Below are 23,383 nucleotides of genomic sequence, written 5' to 3'. Positions count from 1 at the left end.
TCCCAAGTGTCAACTCAGTTTTTGTGTCTTATCATCATCTAACCTTCTCACAAGCAGCGAAATAAGACTTAAGGACATTTCTCTGTTGGATCCTACAACAAAATTACCTCTGAGTGGTTCACTTGATTATCCTTCGTTGAGTAGCAACCCTCCTTGTACAGGAATTTTAAAATGTTCTGTTCATAGCAGGGAAGTTATTGCTCCCTCGCTGCAAAAAAAAAAAACAGTAGACAGAATGTTCAGCGCTGAGGCTGATGGCACCTTTATACATTGAAAAGATGATTAACGAAAATTTTAAATTAATAACTATGCCTCGTACCATTTAATTATAAAAAATTTTAAAACATAAATTATACAAACATTGACAACATTTTTTGTTATGTTTAAAATATGTTGCCTCAGTTACAGGTCGTCATTAAAGTCTCAACCTGTGTGGGTAATCCTGAACCTATTGGCTGTGCGGGTAATCCTGAACCTATTAGCTGTGCGGGTAATCCTGAACCTATTGGCTGTGCGGGTAATCCTGAACCTATTAGCTGTGTGGGTAATCCTGAACCTATTAGCTGTGCGGGTAATCCTGAACCTATTAGCTGTGCGGGTAATCCTGAACCTATTAGCTGTGCGGGTAATCCTGAACCTATTAGCTGTGCGGGTAATCCTGAACCTATTAGCTGTGCGGGTAATCCTGAACCTATTAGATTCATAAAATTATGTTTATCTGTTAACAGTACAGGAAGCCTCAATTCTTCCGCAACTCTCGCTACTCCGGGAACCCATTAATTAATGCACTTTACAATTTGCAAGTATTAATCTTAAATCTCACATTGATATTTTATTGGTGTAACTAGCTGAAGAAAAAAATGAATAAAAATTTTTGAAAAAAAATACTAATTTTTTTAGCCTATATGACACCCCCAGACAAAATTCCGATTTGTCAACTATAATAATTTAGACAACCAAAAAAGTTTGAATGAAAACTAATTTTGTTACAAAATTACAATTTAATTTCAAATCAATTATGTACAACATAATACATGTATGATGCGTAAATGAATTCTTGAATTCTAGTTCTTTCACCATTTTACCTTAACAGCGCCAAAAGAAACCTTAGACGGTAATTATTCTGTTTGAAAATAAACATTGGGCTTTTTATTTCTAGAAACTTACATTTCCCTCCCCAGAGTTTATTTTTTTACCAAGAAAGTATCGTTTGATGTTTTCTGCAGAAAAGTTGGCAAAACAAAATTAGGTAAAACAAACAAGCTTCAGACTTATTGCACACACAAACTAACTTGTCAATATCACTTTATGTGTAATATAGAATATATATATATATTGCAACCTAATGTCGTAGACCGTAAATACTTTTAACAAAGAATTCTGTTTGGTTTGGTTTTCACCAACTGGTTGCAAAGACAAAGGTATTAGAAAATTTGAGTTTGTGCAGGTAAAGACTCAAATCATATTTTTTTAAAGAAGTTTATTTTTAGAGTAAGACAAAAATAAGCAAAATAATTTCTTCACAAACTTCCCTTGATAAGGATGTTCCCATAATTTCTAAAAAATATCACATATTTTAACAAAAAAATTAAATTTTATTTTCTTATACTTCCTACTCCTAAAAACTGCAAACTTCAAACGTGGAAAAATAAGATGAGAAATTCTAGCAAATGTCCGTAAAAATCGGTTCAGAAATAAGGGTCTGCTGTTTCCTTATTAGTAATTGGTAATAATTGGTAATAATTCTCAATATTTTTTTTATTGATTTAAATTATTATTATTCATAAAATAAATAAGTTTCAGAAATAGAACAGAGATGGAATTTAAAGAATTTGAGCCGCGGTTTAAATCCGCCAAAATCCGCCAAAACCCGGTTTAAATTTAGTCTTAAATCTTGAAACATTTGATACAATTTTAAGTGGAACCAACCATATTTAAACCGCCGCTCAAATTCTTTAAATTCGGCAACAGGAAGCTTCGGATAAGATAAGATGATCTTTATTAGAATATGTGGTTTAAGATCCCCATCATTCTCCATTTTTATTAGAATATGTGGTTTAAGATCCCCATCATTCTTCATTTTTTTGTAAAAAAAAGTTTTAAAACGTCGAAGAGTCAATGATAACAGAAGAAATTGAGTCCTTGCCGCAAACTCTGATTTTCTAATCACTATATCTTTGGAACCAAATGTTGCAGACCTTAGATATATTTTAAGCAATGAATTCTGTTAGATCAAATAATCCTTAGAAATTCTTTCTTAAATACAATGTTTATTAGGATAAGAAAATTTAAAAGTAAAGAATAGACAATAGATAAAAATATAAGAGTGAAGACTAAAGAAGTACAGGGAAGAGTTTAAAAAGCGAAGATGCGGAGAAAAAGAAAGAAAAAGATGAAGAAGAGTAGAGGATAAGGGAAGAGAAGTTAGGAAAGGTGAAAAGAAGGAAAATAAAAATTAAGATTATAAGAGCAGAGAAGTTGTGACGAGGGCAGAAATTATAAGAGAACTTTGAAGAACTGAAAATGAGGAAAAGAACAAAGAGAAAAAAGAAGACAAAGAAAGGAGATATATAAAGAAATGCGAGAGAATGAATTAGGAATAAAAGATAATAGGATCAAAGAGGACCAGAGAAGGGGTAAATTAAAAAGAAAAGAGAAGGAAAAAATGAATAGTACAGAATTACAGAATTAAGGGAGAAAGAAGAATAAAGAAAAGAAGAGAAAAAAAAGGAAAGAAGAATGGAAGGAAGAATAAAGAAGAAAAGGAAAGGAGAATTAAAGAAGAAGGGAAAGGAGAATGGAAGGAAGAATAAAGAAGAGAAGGAAAGGAGAATTAAATAAGAAGGGAAAAGAGAATGAAAGGAAGAATAAAGAAGAGAAGGAAAGGAGAATTGAAGAAGAAGGGAAAGGAGAATGGAAGGAAGAATAAAGAAGGGAAGGGAAGGAGAATTGAAGAAGAAGGGAAAGGAGAATGGAAAGAAGAATAAAGAAGGGAAGGGAAGGAGAATTGAAGAAGAAGGGAAAGGGGATTGGAAAGAAGAAAAAAGTAGAAAAGGAAAGAAGAATGGAGGAAAGAATAAAGTAGAGTAATAGAAGGAGAATTGAAGAAGAAGACAAAGGAAAATGGAAAGAAGAGTAATAAAAGATAAAAGACTTGATATCCTATTATTCAGATTGAGATTCAAATTTTGACATAATATCTATTCATATTCATGCAGGCCTTAAACCCTCAATCCTTCATTCTTGAAATCCAAACATTTACCCAGCCATTTATTCTTCTAACCATCCTTTTATCCAGCCATTTATTCTTCTAACCATCCTTTTATCCAGCCATTTATATTTCTAACCATCCTTTTATCCAGCCATTTATACTTCTAACCATCCTTTTATCAAGCCATTTATATTTCTAACCATCCTTTTACCCAGCCATTTATATGTCTAACCATCATTTTATGAAGCCATTTATATTTCTAACAGTCCTTTTATCCAGCCATTTATACTTCTAACCATACTTTTATCCAGCCATTTATACTTCTAACCATCCTTTTATCCAGCTATTTATATTTCTAACCATCCTTTTATCCAACCATTTACATTTCTAACCATCCTTTTATCAAGCCATTAATATTTCTAACCATCCTTTTATCCAGCCATTTATATTTCTAACCATCCTTTTTTCCAGCCATTTATATTTCTAACCATCCTTTTATCCAGCCATTTATATTTCTAACAATCTTTTTACCCAGCCATTTATACTTCTAACCATCCTTTTATCCAGCCATGTATACTTCTAACCATCCTTTTATCCAGGTATTTATTCTTCTCACCATTCTTTTATCCAGGTACTTATTATAGTCTAGTTATTTTACTTAGCATTTTTTTCAGTAAGCCATTTATTCTTTTAACCATTTATTTATTCAGCAGTTTAATATTCTATTTTTCATTCAATTGTAAATTCGGTTTAAAGTGAGTGTTAAGAAATATTATTGTGCTAATTCTAAAATAGAAACTGAAGAGTGTGAGACAAAATTTGTATTGATGATACAATTTTTTGTTGCTACATAATTTTCCAAAATTTGAAAATTTAAAACTCTACATTTTAAAGATACTTTATGGTTTAATTACTGCCAAGACTAAATTGTCTTTATTTTGGTTTTTAAAATAAAGTAGAATAGGATTGTTATTATTTTCTTTAAAAGAATAAATGCTCTGATGAAATGAGTTATCTCACACCGTGGTTTTTTAACGATTACCATGTTTGCGTCTTATTTTTTTCTTAAGTAAACCAAAATTCTAAAATATTTTTGTGCATAAATCAAACATGAATGCAAATGCCATATTTGGTGTCAATGTCCAATACAAGCTTTACATTTTGCAATATAGGATTTGCGAATATATTTGAAAATATATTTCGGTGTTTTCTTTTACCAAAACATTTCACAAGTATACTTACAGTCTTACTGGGATCAATTCCATTTCCAATAACACTAGAACAAAATAAAATAACACAAAATGAGATCAGCAAATTTAAATTCTAAACATGTGTACACTTAAAATAATGAAATCCTAGAAGCGTTCAGAGAGTTTCTAGATTTTTTCAGTGTTTCTAGAGTTCCTGTTGTTTCTAGATTTCCTGGTGTTCCTAGAATTCCTAGAGATCCTGGTATTTCAATATTTCCTGGTGTTTTTAGAGATCCTGGTGTTTCTAAAGTTCCTGGTGTTTCTAATGTTCCTGTTTTTCTAGAGTTCTGGTGTTTCTAGAGTTTCTGGTGTTTCTAGAGTTCCTATTGTTCCTAGAGTTTCTGGTGTTCCTAGAGTTTCTAGTTTTTCTAGAGTTCCTGGTGTTCCTAGAGTTCCTGTTGTTCCTAGAGTTCCAGGTGTTCCTAGAGTTCTTGGTATTCCTAGAGTTCTTGGTGTTCTTAGAGTTCCTGGTGTTTCTAGAATTCCTGGAGTTTCTAGAGTTCCTGGTGTTCCTAGAGTTCTTGGTGTTTCTAGAGTTCCTGGAGTTTCTAGAGTTCCTGGAGTTTCTAGAGTTCCTATTGTTCCTAGAGTTTCTGATGTTCCAAGAGTTCCTAGTGTTCCTAGAGTTCCTAGTGTTCCTAGAGTTTCTAGTGTTCCTAGATTTCCTGGTTATTTTTATTCTTATTTTCATTCTTCAGTTTTTCACTCAGAGATCATCCCTTCTAATGATAATAGGATTATTTCTTCCCTGATAATGATAATAAGATGATTTCATCCCTAAATTGTCAAATTAGGGTGGTATTTGCTAGGAGAAAAATAATCTATCTGTTTCTGGGAAAGCCTAATCAATCTCGTTAAGTTTATATTTCATGACGTAGTTTCTCTTCTTCAGGGTTGGATGAGGATATTATCTTTTTTCTTATTTCTATTTGTTCATTTTTTGGTTTAATTGTTAATATTTCGTTATTCTCAAAGAGAATTTAAAGTATCATCTAAACTCACAAACTTATTTTTTAGGTTTAATATTTTATTCCGTTTAAAATTTTTACGAAAGATTATTGTTTTATGCTATAATATAAATTAAGAAACTTTGTATCTATTTTCTAGATCTAGCAGCCAAAGTTTAAAATATCCAAATATCAGGACGTGCAAAATTTAGAGTTTGATTTCAATTATTCAGCTTTTATATATTTTAGTTAAAAATATGTAATAAGTTTTTTATCATAAAAAGTTTTTTTTCTACATTCAGACCAAAATGTTTAATTATTATAGATCATAAAACATAACATATTTATTTTGAATTATGGTTTAGTTAAATTATAACAATACTGGATAGAGTTAGGATAAAGACTGTGATCTGCAAATTTCTCTCTTCCGGTTTCCCTGAAAACACCCAGGAACATAAATGTTCAACAATCCAGTAATCGTAAAATCCAGGAAATATGAAAATTTCATTCATCGGATTTGAAATTGTATAAAACGGAGATTTTACTAATTATTAACAGATCATTGAAAACACCTTAAACTTTAATTTCTATGTTTACACGTTAAGAAATTTTAAAGTTGACCCGGTATTGAAAATTGAAGCAAGTTTTCATGGCACCAACTGAAATGATGAGGCAAAAAAAAAATGCCACTTAAAAAAAATCATCGATTTTCTTTAATTTTGAACATTCACGAAATAACAAGTGGAAACTCTAAAAAAAATATTCTGTTTCAAAAAGAAAGGCTCGCAGGTAAAAAACAAACATTAAGAAATCTATAGAATTCTTGCCGAAAGATCTGTGCATCTAATGATTAAAAAATGAAAATTTTCTCATCAAGGTTTAACGGATACCGTTGTGAATCGTTATTGGCATTCTGTAAACTGTATCTGGGTGTCCCTGAATAGTTGAAGAGATTATATCATTGCTGAGAATAAAATCTGATGCAACAATATTTGCTTTATCCCACCACATATTCATATACCAGGTACTCAAGTGCCTAAATGTAAACAATATTTGCTTTATCCCACCACATATTCATATACCAGGTACTCAAGTGCCTAAATGTAAACAATTAAAGGCAGTGTTCGCAAAAAATTAAACAATTCATTCAGATATTACAACCTATAATTATCGCTTTTTTCGACGGATTCGTATAAAGTTGATCATTCATAATATTTCTTATTTTTTTATGATCTGAGAGCTATTTCTAAGAGTTCTTTATTCTTGTTTTGAGGATTTTTTATGATGAAAACGATATCTTCATATATTCCAGGAATGTGCGAAAATCCAGCGGCAGCAGTGAAAAAAGTTACTAGCGAAATATTGATTTAAAAAATATAGTATGAAATATCAACTATAAACGAATTCGTCGAAAAAAAAATCGATAAATATCTGAATTATTTGTTTGGAATTAAATTGATTTTTTAAGATCCGAGTCGAATATTGCTTTCTAAAAAAACTTTCTAAATTTGTATGGACGCTACATTCTTCCGTCTGAGTGATTTTTAACAAATACTTATTGTAGGCGCAACAGATAGAAGGAGGATTAATAGCGATCGACATTGATTTTTTTTCGACGTAAGCCTTTGTGTATCTGTTTCTGTTTTGTAGGTAAAAGATTTAAAATTAACAACGAAAATAAAAAACTTGTAAGAAATGACATATATTTAGCATATGGTTGTTAATAAATAACCTGCTAATTCTGTTGTTGAGTATTCGTATTCCACCGGAGGGATTTAGTATCACATCCAGAGCTGAAGGAGTTAGATGAGACATAGCAGCCCATAGATAGGTTGCTTCACTTCTCAGTTCCATAGATCTATACATAGATGGAGTTAGTTGAGACATAGGATACATAGCAGCCCATAGATAGGTTGCTTCACTTCTCAGTTCCATAGATCTATACATAGATGGAGTGAGATGAGACATAGGATACATAGTAGCCCACAGATAGGTTGCTTCTCTTCTCAGTTCCATAGATCTATACATAGATAAAGATAAATGATACATAGAAGTCCAGAGATCTATACATAGATGGAGTTAGATGGAACATATCAGTCCAGATATATATACATATATGTAGTAACAGATGGGACGCAACAGTACATGATTAGTGGCTTCACTTCCGTAGATCTTCATAAATAATGATTAACATTTTAAGAAAAAACTTACAGTTAAAGTAGACTGTACAAATAATTACCCATTTCTACAATGACCTGTCTGATTCACAACAGTACCTTAAAAGGTTTTGTCCGACCAAAAATGAACAAAATTTGGTTTCTCTTTAAAAGTGATTTTAGGCATAAGCACCTTATGCATTTGATGATATCGTCCAAATTAAACATTTTGAAAACTAGAAATAGAAAAATTCCATATTATTGATCTTTTTAAATAGAGGATCACTTGAAATTTTAACGACTCAAATTTGAGTTTATGAACCAAGCTAAGAACATTCCCGTGGTTCTCCCAAGTTCCCCGATCAAAATTTGATGCAAATCAGTCAAGGGGTTCATGAGCTTTAATTGGAAATACAAACACCACAACTGATATTTCTATTTTATTTATATAGATGCGAAGTTATGATATACCTGTTTAGGAATTGGAAAAGTTGAGGTGTATCCCTGGTATCCGCCCAGGCATGATGAACTTTGGGCCAAATAGTCTCATATTCTGATTCAACCCATCCGTTCTCATAACTATACAGATACATATTCATCAAACATTCTTTATTGAATAGAATTTGGGGTTTAAAAAACGTAAAATAGTGGTTTGACTCATGGTTTAAAAGTTTTTTCAAAATTTGAAAAAGAAATTTTACTATAGGAACTGTTAGCATTATTTCAAGAGACCCACCTTCCAAAGATGGCAATGCTCGATTTACAAAGATACTCTTAAAACCTTTATCTGATTAATAATGTGGAAGATATTGTCATTTTTCTAGGTTTAAAAGTTTTAAGTTCTGATAATTTCTATTTGTTTTCCTGCAGTAGATATTCGTATAAGTCACTTTTGTAGAGAAACCCCAATTTCAAATAAATATTTTTTGAAATGATAAATATTGATATCTTATGTACATACTTGATCAGACAAAGCTTTTAAGGATACCGTTTTAAATCCGGCATTGCAATCTTTGCATGGAGGTTCACATGACATTACGCTCACAGTTCCTTCAGGAGTTTTCATTTCTGTATTTACATATTATTATGAACTCAATCTATTTGTTCTATTTGATAAATGATTATTATTGTATGTATCCCCTCACTATCAAGGTTCGGTTCAGGTTCCAAAGATTGTTGAGAGAAACCGTTCTTCCCAACCAGTCTGGAGCCATAAACTCACCCAGCTCCGATATTATATATTCAACCAGTTCCTGATATTCACAGATGAGCAAACCTGATAAACATTGTATTTTAGTTTGTAGCGGGGTTTAGAAGTAATTTTCAGGGAATCTTTAGAATAATAAGGCTACCCATTAAAACATTTCTTTTGTACTTGTCTCGGCTCACAAGAAAAGCGATTCAACTTGGTCTCCAAAGTTCAACTACTTCTTCCTACTATTAGATTTTGACCCCGATGTAGAAATACGAATTCTATGTTATCGATAAGTTTGAAATATCAAAAGTTTACATCATCAAATTGTAAAGTGATTTGTCAGTTATCAGTTTTTTTCGCTTTTTGATTATCGAACAGATTTATTATATTTATGTCAGTCGCGCTTCTTTCATAGTTTACAACACAACCTGCTTGGGAACTAAGGTGTCACTGGAGTTTTTCCTATAAAAGTCAACCTACTCAACTTAGAACTTTTAACCTCCCGTGGATCTAGCGAGCTCCCCCAGATTTGAGGCAAATCGGTCAAGGTGTTCATGCGACAACCAAATACCAAAACAGTGATTACAACTTTATAATATAGATGCTCTTCCTTCCTTATGTCTCTGTCGAGTATTATGTTTGAATCCTGCTGGGAATCTATGGAAGTCCATGATGACAAGCTCCTGGGTGGACCGGAGAAACCTCTTCACTGCCTGTATTGCTCCTGAGAGAGGGTTCAAGGGAACAAAATCATGAACTAACCAAAACTTCTGTGTTTCAGAGTCATAGCTGACCCTATATATCCATACCATGATGGTTAGTATAATATAATTAATAGCACTAATAGACAATCTTATTCGTTCCACATTAGTAAAAAAAACAATTCAAAATTAACAATTAAAAACATGGAATTTTGAATCATTTTTGCCCAGATAAAGGTACAAAGGGTACCGTTGTAAATCTGGCCTTGCCCCCTTTATAAATATGATAAAGATGGAGTATCAAAAACTCCTCATCAGCTCTAAAAATGTGCATACTACATAGAAAGTTTTCACATCAAAGAGAATTCGTAGACTTGTGAATAATTTGTAAGATTGAATTTGGAAGAAAATCTTAAAATATTAAAAACTCGTTCATGATTATTGAAGCATCATTTTAATATATATATTATTACATGACTTTAAGGGCTGTTCACCTTTTTTCTATTAACCGTTTTAAGTTTTAAATGTTGTTTTCGAGCCGCCATTGTCTACACTGTAAATCATAAAACTGAAAATTTAACGGATTTTTCAGATTTTTCGATGTATTTCTCAAACATAAATTTAATTCGAAATTTTTTCAGACAAGGAAAAATATTTATATATTATATATTTATGATGAGCAGGATTCCTGAGATCTAAATATCTTATTCCAAGTAGAAGTTGACTCCAAATATCTTCTTCCTACATTAAAGATAAGATTAAAGATAAGATTAAAAGATTGAATAATTAATATTGATATCTCAAATTTCAGGCTAGGGGGCGGGGGGGTCGTCATTATTGGAAGCTCATTGGAGTTCCTTTTTATTCACTCCAAGATTTTTTATTAGAGAAATGTGACGACAGATTTTTCCCCCGGTGGCCTTTTTTTATTTTTTTTACTCTTCGGAGACCTTTCTATCAAAGATACAACTTTAGCTATCAAAACTTTTTATATATTTGCGTTATAAAGATTGTAAATATATAGAAAAATTGTTAGATTAAAATAAATCACGAAACCTTAGGAGCACAAATTATTCCAACATACGTTTTAGTTTCAACTGCGACAAATTATTTGAAGAATAAGATTCAGTAATTAGCTAGTAAATATTTTTCAAATTTATTTTATTAATTTCCGGTCAACTTTTTACCTTGGATTTAATTATTTTACCTGGTTCACACTGTATCTATACCAGACTGTATCATCAGCTACTCCTCTTAGTTTCATGTGGGACCCGGAGTTATGAGTTCCTGGGATCATTAGAGAGTGGAGAGGGACGGATCCAAGGGTATCTTTCATTTCTCTCATCCATCTAGGATACATATTAATAGAGGTCAATCTAGGATACATGTAATAGAGTACCATCTAGGATACATATAAATTAGTTGTATAGGATACATAGTCTACCATCATCTAGGATACATTTATTTGAGTTTTATCTAGGATACTGATAATAGAGTTCTATCTAGGATACGTTCCATCCATAGAGTAATAAAACGAAGAGGTGAAGCTTAGCTCAGATGTACACAACCGACCTGTCTATTAATTAATTAATAGACAGGTCGGTTGTGTACATCACGATATGTTTACGTATCTCTAACGATGTACACTTGTATATTGAGCGATCGTATTTCTAAAAGAGGATTTTATGGAATTGACCAATTTTTAGATTTTCTTTCTTTATTTAAAGAGAATTCGAGGATGTTGACTGCAAATATTTGACAATTTTCAAAGGAATTGAGTCTTTGCCACAAACTCTGATTATCTGATCACTATATCTTTAGAACCAAATTTTGCAGACCTTAGATATTTCAAACTATGAATTCTGTTAGATCAAATAATCTGAGTTTGAAATATCAAAGGTTTACAAAATCGAGTTCTAAAGATATTGAGGTTTAAATATTTGATTTTGTTCCAAAGACTCAATTCCTTTGTAGGTTTTCAATTTATTAGCTAAAAGTTCTGTCAAAAATATTAAGTTTCTAGGGCATGAATTTAACTGAAAACATTCTTGTTTCAAACATTTTTTATTGCTTCTTCTCTTCAACTCTTTATCATGAACATGATAGTGTATGCAGGGTTACCCACAAAGATGAAACAACGATGACGACCTGGAGCTCCTAACCCTAAACAGGGGGGGGGGGCATTTGGCTCCCCCTCTAGTTTTTTTACTCTTCATAAATAGAAATTTAAAGGATTTATTGGTAATATTTGTATGCCTACGGTAGGGTGCAGGGTGATAAAAAACCATGTATGTAAAAAAATCTTAAATAGCCCATAACTTTTTTATGACTAAAGCTACAGATCTGAAAAGCCCTTGAAAAATGGGTGTAGAAACGTGTGTCACACTTTGATATTTGTTTTAAACAAAAAATTGTTTTTTTTACATTTTTTCGACCTAATATATCTAATTATCAATACTAATATTCAAATATCTACATTAAACCACTCCTTAGAAACACGATCGCTCTATACAGCGTTAGATACGTAAAAATATCGTGATGTACACAACCGACCTGTCTATTAATTAATTGATAGACAGGTCGGTTGTGTACATCTGAGCTAAGCTTCACCTCTTCGTTTTATTACTCTATGGTTCCATCTAAGATACAAAAGTTTATATTAGCATCTGTAAATGTTTGAAATTATACTTTAATAGAGCGCCCCTCTTTCCATGCCAACATCTTTTCTTCATAAATCATAAAACTAGAAAAACTTCGCAGATTTTCCTGTTTTCAATGGTTGATGGCAAAAAAAAATTGAAGGCGGCATTTTTTTCGACCAAACACAAGTTTAGACAGAACCCTTCCCTTGTTGTTTATTTAATATCTAAATTAATTCCTTAGAAAAAAATCAATGGATACGATATCAAAGATTTGCCCGAAATTGCTGACTATCCGAAAATATATAAAATGTGTCTATAAGTTCTCTAGAGATGGCTGTATGTGCAATGCAGGTGTGATAAATTATAAATTCCAAACTTTTCATTTCAGATCCAAGTTTCAGTCTCCATGGAGCTCTACGAGTAGGTGTTCCATAGAAATTAGACAAAAGAAATTCTAGACCAGTGGTTTGGGATATTTATAATACACTGTGTTGCCCACAAAGGATGAGACTTCAGAGACGATTGTACGTAATTTAAACTGGCTGTTTCCCTATATTCACGATTCCCTGGAACTACAAACTTCTTCCTTTCTTTGTCAAATATTTAAAAATACCATTAGATCAGAAACCTGTTAAATTACTGATCAAAAATTCGAACAGGAAAAAGTAAAATGATTTAAACATGCAAAATTTTCAAGAATTAGATAACATATTGAAGGTAATACACGAAAGGAATTGAGTCTTTGCCACAATCTCTGATTTTATAATTCCTATATCTTTGGAAACCAATGTCGTAAATCTTTGATATTTCAAACTGATATTATTTGATCTAACAGAATTCATAGCTGGAAATATTTAAGGTCTACGACACTGGAATCCAAAGATATAGGATTTAGAAAAGCAGAGTTTGTGGCAAAGACTCAATTCCTTTGAAACAAAACTTGGAATATAATGTTTAATGAGACTGTAAGCATAACATCATGCATGATGTCCGATTTACAACGGTACTCTCACAAGAACTGTCTGAACAATTTCTAATTAGATATTAATGTTTATAAATTTGAAAACTAATTATTTTAAATTGTGGTTTCTCCACAAAAGCTACTTGCGCATTTCTACTGCAAGGTAGCCTTTTAGAATTATCGTTACTTAACACTTTTAAACCTAGAAAAACTATGATATATCCCACATTATTGATCATATAAAGGTTTCAAAATTACAGCTTTGAATCGGGAATTTTCATATTTGCATGGAGGGTCACCTGAATTTACGCTTTATCCCTTTAAAATCCAGGCATGGGATTTAAAAATATGTAAATGCAAATTTCCTTTTTATGAATTTGAAAAGACAAAGAGCATTTACATGCATAAAGAACAGTTCTTGTTTATAGTAATATTTCAATGGTATTTTTGTGAGCAATACTTCGAGGGGAATAAAAAGAAGTATTTAGATAAAAAAGTATATTTATTTAACTAACAACATATTCTGATATATATCCCGAACCCAAAAATAAAAATGACAGATGTTTTAGAACCAAATATAAAAATTATTTTATATTATACTGCTCTAGACAGAAGAAAAGGTGAATTTTATGCGACTTTACTGGGACCTCGTAGTTTTAATGTTACGGCTAAGTATGGAACAAGAAAAAAGAATTCTGAATAAAACATGTAGAATTTCAATATAAAAATTTACTTTGAATTGATATGTTATATGTAAATATCAATATATTCTGTTTGTTTGGACACGTATTTAATGTCGATTTACTTTGCATTTTTTGGGTATTTTTGGCCAATTCTTGTAATAGTTTTAGCTTTTTAAGGTTGTTTAACTTTCGATCATCTTTTCCAAGGTAAAAATGCAAGGAAAGTTATTTCAGAGGTGGAATCTTTTGTACTGCAATGTACAGTTTCTGGGCGGTAATGTAAACACAAGACGGATGTCGAAGCCTGACATGGGATTCAGCTTTCACTTAAAAAATCAATGAAATGTTCTGGTCATATATGGAAACTATTATTTGAATTATCAAAATTATCAAAATTTAGTGATTTTTACCTCCTCGGATACTAAACGAACACTGATGCATCTATTCTTGTTTACAAATTCCCCCCAGAAAGAACCGGTTTCAATATGTACTCAGAGTATACGCAACTGCAACTAACTTTCCTTGCAATTACCTTGATCTTATCTCCATATTACAAATGCAAAAACAGATTTTTAAGTTTTAATGGAAATGTTCCACAAAGAAATCTTTATATCTAAATGTTTTAAAATAAAATTGTTATCTACCGACCATGTACAATCATGTAAAGTCCGAGAAGATTTGAACCTGCTTAGACAGTTTTGACGTTTATGCAGTACACATTCAAACAAACAAACAAACCAACAGACAAACAGCCAAATATTTCAGATGTATACTACGCTTCCCGCCCATCCTCTATTTCAACTCTTAATAATGGCATTTTTAAAATTTCACAAAAATCAAAAGCTTTTGGATACAACCTTCCCTGGGGTCATGCAATGTCTCATACAAAATTTAGGCCCGATCGGTTTAGCCGTTTGGACATTTTATTGGATACAAACGTAGACAACCAGATAAACAGACAAGCACGTTTAAATATATTTATACATGCATATATATTACCTTGGTCTGGTTTTGATACAGTTGACAGAAAGAACCCGGTCCTCTCTACTTCAAACATTTTAAAAACAAAATAAAAATAAAAAATTCAAAATCCTTAAAATGATATCTTATAAATTGTAAAAATTTACATTTTTACCGATTCGGAAAGTTTTAAAGGAACTGTAAACATAATGTTTATAATTTTGAACACTGATTATTTTTAATTCTGATTTCTTCACAAAAGTGACTTGCGCATTTCTTTTACAGAAAAACAATGGAGTAATTATCAAAATTAAACACCTTTTAAGTTAGAGAGATTACCTTGCTTTCAATCTTAATAAATTTTTCTCAAAATTAACTATTATCTTAAAATATGAAAAAAGCATTTAATCAGAAATTGGCTGTTTTTAGTTTTGATTTTAAATTTTAAGTTTTTCCATAAAACATAAAAATTTAAATAAATAAACAAATTAAGATTAACGGACTTAAAAAGTCATTTAATTACTAAAACGATATTTATTCCTGGGAAATCGATGTAACAGAAAAACTATTCTTCAAAAAGAAAAATGGATTCCATTTAGTGAAAAAGTTTTTATTTTGATAATGATTTGTTTGAATGAAAAGTCCCTGACGTATGCAATCCAGTAATGGAACAAACACTGATCAAGAAGTTCAGTATCAAGCATCAGGATAGATGTGTCGGGAAACTGTTCCTCTGTCAGGAAATATGAACCTAGACATATTCTATTCTAGTAAATCAGGATTGTCAGGAACTGTATATATATATTTGGAAATATAAACCTAGATATATTCTAGTAAATCAGGATTGTCAGGAACTGTACTGTATATATATCAGGAAATATAAACCTAGATATATTCTAGTAAATCAGGATTGTCAGGAACTGTATATATATATTTGGAAATATAAACCTAGATATATTCTAGTAAATCAGGATTGTCAGGAACTGTATATATATCAGGAAATATAAACCTAGATATATTCTAGTAAATCAGAATTGTCAGGAACTGTATATATATCAGAAAATATGAACCTATATATATTCTAATAAATCAGGATTGTCAGGAAACTGTTTATCTGTCAGGAAATATAAACCTAGATATATTCTAGTAAATGAGGATTGTCAGGAAACTGTATATATATCAGGAAATATAAACCTAGATATATTCTAGTAAAACAGGAGTTGTAAGGAAATTGTATATATATCAGGAAATATAAACCTAGATATATTCTTGTAAATCAGAATTGTCAGGAAACTGTAAATATGTCAGGAAATATAAACCTAGATATATTCTAGTAAATCAGAATTTTCAGGAAACTGTAAATATATCAGGAAACATAAACCTAGATATATTCTTGTAAATCAGGAAGTGTCAGGAAACTGTATATCTGTCAGGAAATATAAACCTAGATATATTCTAGTAAATCAGGATTGTCAGGAACTGTATATATATCATGAAATATAGACCTAGATATATTCTAGTAAATCAGAATTGTCAGGAAACTGTAAATATATCAGGAAATATAAACCTAGATATATTCTTGTAAATCAGGATTTTCAGGAAACTGTGTATATATATCAGGAAATATTACCGTGCTAGATTTTAATTTCAAACTTTGATCATTTAATCCAGAAAAGAACTCAATGACCTGAATTTGGATTCACAGATACTACAGGGGATCCCAGGTAGGATTGTGGATCATCCTTGAACAATCCAATATAATCCCCAGACTGAGCAAACCTGAACAATCCAATATAATCCCCGGGCTTTAAAACTGGTTTAGTTTATTTTTGTAAACTGGTTTTGTTTATATTTATCAAACGGTTTAGTTTGGCTTATAAAATGGTTTCATATATGTTTGTAAACTAGTTTTGTTTATGCGAGTAAACTAATTTTGTTAATGTCTGTGAACTGTTTTTTATGTATGTAAACTGGATTTGCTTATTTATGTAAACTGGTTTTGCTCATGTTTTTAAACTGATTTTGTTTATGTTTATTAACCGGTTATTTTTACCTTGAGGAGGGTAGGACCCAGTTCAACTCTAGGTTTCTCTTTGACACATTTCCGGACCAAGATACATAACCTAGAAAACAGGATATACAGGGTGTCCCACATCATATTAGATCGTCTATAGCTCAAAATTGTGATTTTAGGAACTAATCAGAAAATTTGAAAACAATGAATCTTTTTTAAAAATGTAAAAGTTTTCTTGCAGAAAATACTCGGTTTTTTGAGTATTATGTACGCGTGTTTTGGCGTTAAAGCTTGGAGATAATCTATTATAATATGGGACGCTCTGTATCATACATAACCTAGAATACAGGATATATCATGCATAACCTAGAAAACATGATATATTATATAGTCTAGAATACAGAATATAGTGTATATAGTCTAGAATACAGGATATATCATTCATAACCTAGAATACAGGATATATTATATGTAGCCTAGAATACAGGATATATCATTCAAAACCTAGAATAAAGGATATATCATACATAACCTAAAATACATGATATATCATATATAGCTTAGAATACAGGATATATCATTCAAAACCTAGAATAAAGCATATATTATACATAACCTAGAATACAGAATATAGTATATATAGCCTAGAATAAAGGATATATCATTCATAATCTAGAATACAGCATATATTATATGTAGCCTAGAATACAGGATATATCATTCAAAACCTAGAATAAAGGATATATCATACATAACCTAAAATACAGGATATATCATATATAGCCTAGAATATAGGATATATCATACATAACCTAGAATACAGGATATATAATATATAGCCTAGAATACAGGAATATCATACACAACCTAGAATGCAGGATTTATCATATATAGCCTAGAATACAGGATATATCATTAATAACCTAAAATACAGGATATCTAATACTTGACCTAGAATACAGGATATATCATACATAACCTGGAATACAGGATATATCATACATAACCTAGAATGCAGGATATATTATACATAACCTAGAATACAGGAAATATCATGCATAACCTGGAATACAGGATATATCATGTATATAGCCTAGATTACAGGATATATCATAAAGCCTAGAATACCGAATATATCATAAAGCCTAGAATACAGGATATATTATATATAGACTATAATACCGGATATATCATAAAGCCTAGAATACCGGATATATATTATAAAGCCTAGAATAAAGGATATATCATAAAGTCTAGATTACAGGATATATCATAAAGCCTAGATTACAGGATATATCATAAAGCCTAGAATAAAGGATATATCATAAAGTCTAGAATACAGGATATATTATATGTAACCTAAAATACAGGAAACATAACCTAGAATAAGGGAAACATAACCTAGAATACAGGAAACATAACCTAGAATACAAGAAACATAACCTAGAATACAGGAAACATAACCTAGAATTCAGGAAATATAACCTAGAATAATGGAAACATGACCTAGAATACAGGAAATATAACCTAGAATATTGGAAACATAACCTAGAATATTGGAAGCATGACCTAGAATACAGGAAATATAACCTAGAATATTGGAAACATAACCTAGAATACAGGAAACATAACCTAGAATACAGGAAACATAACCTAGAATACAACGAAAGCATACTTATTTTGTAATAACAATACATCAGAGATCAAAGGCGATTCCTATACAAGCCGTCTTCCAATTGTTATAATTATAGTGGGAAACCCTGAACATAAATACAGAAATGGCGAACTATAACGGAGTTAAACTTAAAATACTATTTTATAACGTTAATTTTTGGCTCAATCTTTCAGCATTTTCTTTGATAAACAATAATTATTAGAATTTTACAATTTTGTTATCGTAGTTTTTCAAAATACGAAAATCTAAAATTTGTGGAGACAACTTTTTGTAATTTTGATCATCCATTAACCTTCCCTGCAATAAGGTGGGTCGCCACACAAAGTTTGGGTCCAATCGGTTCAGCCGTTTTGACGTTTATTGGATCCAAACAAACAGACAGACAGAAATACAAGCAAAAACTAATCTATGCAAGCAAAGTATTTATATAGATAAGACATATTTATCAAGATAGAACAGATAAAAGATCAGAAGAGAAACATTTAAATGATTGAACAAGGAATAAGGTCCAGAGTGGCTCTTTAAGTTTTAAGAACACAATTTCTTTCTTGAGAATGTGTGCACTTATCAAACACAAAAAAATGGTTTATTATCTATAGAAAGCTTGTTATCAGCAACTGATTATATAACTTTCGTTTCGAATAACTGTATGTTTTGAATAACTGTATGTTTTGAATAACTGTATGTTTTGAATAACCGTATGTTTTGAATAACTGTATGTTTTGAATAACTGTATGTTTTGAAAACTGTATGTTTTGAATAACTGTATGTTTTTCTTTTCATTATTGCTTAGTTCTGATTCTATTCCATATCTTCATTAAATTAGATTCAGCTAATATAATTAATTGATTCCAGTCTAGTTTGCCAAATAATCAAAAACTTATACACTAGATGTAAACATTAGGAGGAGAGAAACAGATATTTTCAAATAAAACTTCTATTTGAAAAACAAAAACAAAAAACAAAAACATTTATATTTTAGCCTTTTCCTTACAGGGACTGTAAACTTAAAGCTCCATTTAAATAAAAAGAGCCATGGTATGTTTTATTCACAATGATGCCCATAAAATAGGATGTACAAGTGAAAAGGGTGAAAGTACTTTTGTTTTTATAACTTTATAAATTTCTTACTTTCCATTTTAGATTCCCTACAAAAGTTAATTGCAGATTTTGCAGTCAAGGAAACGAAGATAAGTTGTCAGAATTTAAAGAATTTTCAGATAGAAAAATTTATATCTTCCTCATTTTGTTACTTAGATAAACGTTTATAGGGTACCGTTGTGAATCAGGTATGAACCCTTTAAATTACGTCGTCAGTCCCTTTAAAGTAAAATACTCTGGTCCTGTCCACTTTGTGTCATGAAACGTTATTTAGAATCTGACAAAACAAACAATTATTGCATTCATTGCATAAATATTGTTTTCCTTTTTACCAATGTTTTTAAAAGCTTACCTAAACTGCTCACTGTGAGGAAGACGTAGAGGTTTGGAGAACTCATCGATCTGTGTTAAATCCAACCCTGAGCTAAATAATCCTAATCTGTCTTAAATCTAACCCAAAGCTAAATAATCCTAATATATGCTAAATCCAACACAGAGCTTAATAATCCTAATATTTTATAAATCCAACCCTGAGCTAAATAATCCTAATATGTGCTGAATCCAACCCTGAGTCAAATAATCCTAACTTGTGTTAAATACAACCCTGAGCTAAATAATCCTATTCTATGTTAACTCCAACCCTGAGTTAAATAATCCTAATATGTCTTAAACCCAACCCCGAGCTAAATAATCCTAAAACGTCTTAAATCCAACCTAGAGTTAAATAATCCTAGTCTGTGTTCAATCCAACCCAGAGCTAAATAATCCTAATATCTGCTGAATCCAACCCTGAGTCAAATAATCCTAACTTGTGATAAATACAACCCTGAGCTAAATAATCCTATTCTATGTTAACTCCAACCCTGAGTTAAATAATCCTAATATGTCTTAAACCCAACCCCGAGCTAAATAATCCTAAAACGTCTTAAATCCAACCTAGAGTTAAATAATCCTAAAACGTGTTAAATCTAACCCAGAGCTAAATAATCCTAATATGTGTTAAATCCAACCCTGAGCTAAATTATCTGATGTTTTTAATCAACCCTTGATACAAAAAATCAATATTTCTTACATAATCAAACCTTGCATGATCTGAATAATCATTACTTGTTAATCAAACAGCATTATTTAATTAATGGCATTGTACTTAAGAAAACTTTATTAAGTAAGAATACTACACTGGAAATCGCAATGCAGTCAAATTTTTTTCGTCTTTTTCCATTTTTCATTTTGAAATGTTACTCAAGGTTTTTGTAATTTGTGACTCCAATATTCATTTATATTTGCGCTTAACATTTTGGCGACTTTAGTTGCATTATTTTTTGCAATATGTGGAATTTTTGCATTTGGTTTTATATTTACAGTACATATGCATGATATTTACATATTTGCAACATAGCGTTTAATTGTTTAGAATTCATATTGCTAATTGATGCATGTGAGTCGACACAAATAAATGTACAAATTACATATTTGAAAAATTCCCCCCATATCCCAGCCCAATCAAGCATAATAGTTTATGTTTAGGTCTGTGTTTGTATTCGGGAGGGATGAAATAACAGGAATTTATATTACGCAAGATCTATCAATATTAAACCTTTATTTACTTTATAAAATCATGTGTCGGGTTCAGAAAGATAAATAAGTTTTTCAAGATCAAATACATAGTTTACATGCTTTCATAAACAAAAATCACTATTCTATTCTATTTAGTATCAGGATTTGGTTTTTAATTCATTTCAATAATGTGAGTTACCCAACCGTGTATATTTGGAAGGATTTGTGGATAATGTGGAATTAGAAAATGAAAAATAGATTGATGAATTAAGAAATATAAAATAACAAAGATCTGTTTTAATTTTTTTTTTCAATATTTTACAATTTTTTTAAAATCAACTCTCAAAAAGCAGTAATTCTACTTTTTTATTTTTATTTAAATATTTTGAAAATATCCTTTTTTTAAAAAGATCCTGGATTTTATAACTTTCAATTGTTAACAATTTCCGCTCGGTTTGTTCCTTTGAATAGTTTCACTACAACTAGTCGCGCTTCTTCGTTCTCTTACTTTCACGCTTTTATCAATTTGTTTTTCTTTAATATGTTCTTCTTCTATAGATATTTCATCTTTATGTTTCTCATCATAATTTGTATTCACGAAATGAAGGGAGCTATACGTAAACATCTTAGCATTGAGGTTTTGCGTAAATCTAAATTGGTTGCTTAACAAAATTAAAATTTTTATTGTTTACTAGCTTGGGAACGCACCGCTGTCCAGGTTTTTCATTGGTACTCCCGCCGTTTACCCGCACTTGAACGATTTTACCGGGAAACTAGATTTTCGCTCAACTCAGAATCTTCAAACCAAGCTCAGAACATTTATGTAGGTTTCCCGAGTTCCACAATCAAAATTTGATGCAAATCGGTCCAGGGGTTCCCGAGTCGGACTAACAAACAAACAGGCAAATAGAGATTACAACTTTAAATATATAGATTCAATAAGTTTTTGTTAAAGTATACTTTCTTGTTTAATAAAACTTTAGTTGAGAAAAATTATTTGTGTTAATTATCTTTAAAGAAAAAATTGAATTAGTCTTCTTCTCTTATATTTATGGATCAAGACAATGAAGATTATATAAACCTCAATGTTAAGAGATCTACTTGTCAGGGTTGGAATTTACTCCGTCCTGGAATATAACCAGGAGCAGAACTGTGTGTAGGTTCAACATACTCCGTGGTCTATATTATACTGGAGAAATCCTCAATTATTTCCAATTATTGAAACTAAACAAAACATAAACTTTCAAATGTTCCACCCTCATAATATTAAGTCTATTATAGATATGGGACTAAATTGTTGAAAGGGGAACTGTAATTTCATTTTCTGTGGGTAGAAACAAATTCAAACTTATTTACTAAGTATTTAAAATACAAATTAGCTACTACTTAAAAATCCATCATTAAAGAATTTAGATGATTTTAAAAATTGATTTCGTTAAATGTTTCTCTTCCATAATGATTTCCAGAAAGATTTTTGACTGTTGGAAGGATTTCAGGATTTGAAAATTAGATGTTGTAGCAAAGAATTAATCCCTGATCACATTTAATGATTTTAATGAATTTAATTTTTGAATTGTCAAATGGGTAAAACCCTAAAACAATCATCGTGCATGGCGTTAAAGTAAAATGCTTCCGCGTATAATTTTTTTTGCGTTAGAATGGAATGTTTATTCTAAAAACAGCTGCAATTTATGAAATTTTTTCGCCGTTTTCTTTAAAGGAATTGACTCTTTGCCACAAACTCTGATTTTCTAATCCCAATATCTTTGGAACCCAATGTCGTAAATCTTTGATATTTCAAACTTGTATTGTTTGATCTAATAAAAGTCATAGTTTAAAATTGTAAAGGTTTACGACGTTGGAATCCAAAGATATAGGGGTTAGAAAATCAGAGTTTGTTGCAAAGAGTCAATTCCTTTCAAGAAAATTTGCGAAAATATAATTAGAAAATCAGGAAGTTTCTTTCATTGTACAAAAACCAAGAGAGTATTTACAATGTTTAAAAAACATTATGAATGAATGTAAGTTAGTCAAATATAATGAAGAAATGATTTATATATTATCAGCTGTGGATCATTATCTGACGGGGAACCAGTGTTGGTTAACAAATACCATGAATAATATATTTAGAGACACAAACATTTTGAAAGGGACTGTAAGTGTAAAGAGACCCTTTATATATGGAATGTCCGATACCCAACGGTTCCCTTGCAGGCCTTGTCTGCAAGTATCCGTGTTTATAATTTTGAAAATACTGCATCTTTTTCGGGGTTTTAATTGAAATGAAATGAATGAATCCATGTGTCCGTGTGTATCAGAGACAACTAGAT

General features: G+C 30.8%; 2 protein-coding genes across 2 annotated transcripts; one reads left to right on the top strand and one right to left on the bottom strand.

Annotated features, from left to right (window-relative positions):
• Positions 1-2,913: 2,913 nt before the first annotated feature.
• LOC111711502 (protein app1-like) lies at positions 2,914-5,588 on the top strand. Its single transcript, XM_023485876.1, has 3 exons — positions 2,914-3,081; positions 4,745-5,129; positions 5,569-5,588. The coding sequence occupies exons 1-3, from the start codon at positions 2,914-2,916 to the stop codon at positions 5,586-5,588; spliced, it is 573 nt and encodes a 190-aa protein (XP_023341644.1).
• A 149-nt stretch (positions 5,589-5,737) lies between these two features.
• LOC111711501 (PI-PLC X domain-containing protein 1) lies at positions 5,738-22,307 on the bottom strand. The gene is made up of 15 exons (XM_023485875.1): positions 22,155-22,307; positions 21,515-21,664; positions 19,849-19,898; positions 16,760-16,829; positions 16,394-16,485; positions 15,352-15,457; positions 14,746-14,790; positions 10,668-10,809; positions 10,149-10,201; positions 9,374-9,554; positions 8,705-8,817; positions 8,036-8,143; positions 7,141-7,266; positions 6,345-6,444; positions 5,738-5,844 (listed from the first exon to the last, which is right to left on the bottom strand). The coding sequence occupies exons 1-15, from the start codon at positions 22,220-22,222 to the stop codon at positions 5,800-5,802; spliced, it is 1,449 nt and encodes a 482-aa protein (XP_023341643.1). The 5' UTR covers positions 22,223-22,307; the 3' UTR covers positions 5,738-5,799.
• Positions 22,308-23,383: the final 1,076 nt, after the last annotated feature.

Source organism: Eurytemora carolleeae, unplaced genomic scaffold, assembly GCF_000591075.1.
Source record: "Eurytemora carolleeae unplaced genomic scaffold, Eaff_2.0 scaffold1177, whole genome shotgun sequence".
NCBI classification, from domain to species: Eukaryota; Metazoa; Arthropoda; class Copepoda; order Calanoida; family Temoridae; genus Eurytemora; species Eurytemora carolleeae.
This window is presented reverse-complemented; position numbering and strand designations above follow the sequence as displayed.

Excerpts from the sequence above, each read along its gene's own strand:
- LOC111711502 (XM_023485876.1), top strand. The coding sequence starts at position 2,914 with ATGGAAGGAAGAATAAAGAAGGGAAGGGAAGGAGAATTGAAGAAGAAG. Across the intron at positions 3,082-4,744 it reads AGAATGGAGGAAAGAATAAA|AGTTCTGGTGTTTCTAGAGT; the intron begins GTAGAGTAATAG and ends CTGTTTTTCTAG. Across the intron at positions 5,130-5,568 it reads TAGTGTTCCTAGATTTCCTG|ATCTAGCAGCCAAAGTTTAA; the intron begins GTTATTTTTATT and ends TCTATTTTCTAG.
- LOC111711501 (XM_023485875.1), bottom strand. The coding sequence starts at position 22,222 with ATGTTGAACCTACACACAGTTCTGCTCCTGGTTATATTCCAGGACGGA. Across the intron at positions 14,791-15,351 it reads TACTGGATTGCATACGTCAG|AGAGGACCGGGTTCTTTCTG; the intron begins GGACTTTTCATT and ends TGTTTGAAGTAG. Across the intron at positions 10,202-10,667 it reads ATAGATACAGTGTGAACCAG|GAAGAAGATATTTGGAGTCA; the intron begins GTAAAATAATTA and ends TCTTTAATGTAG.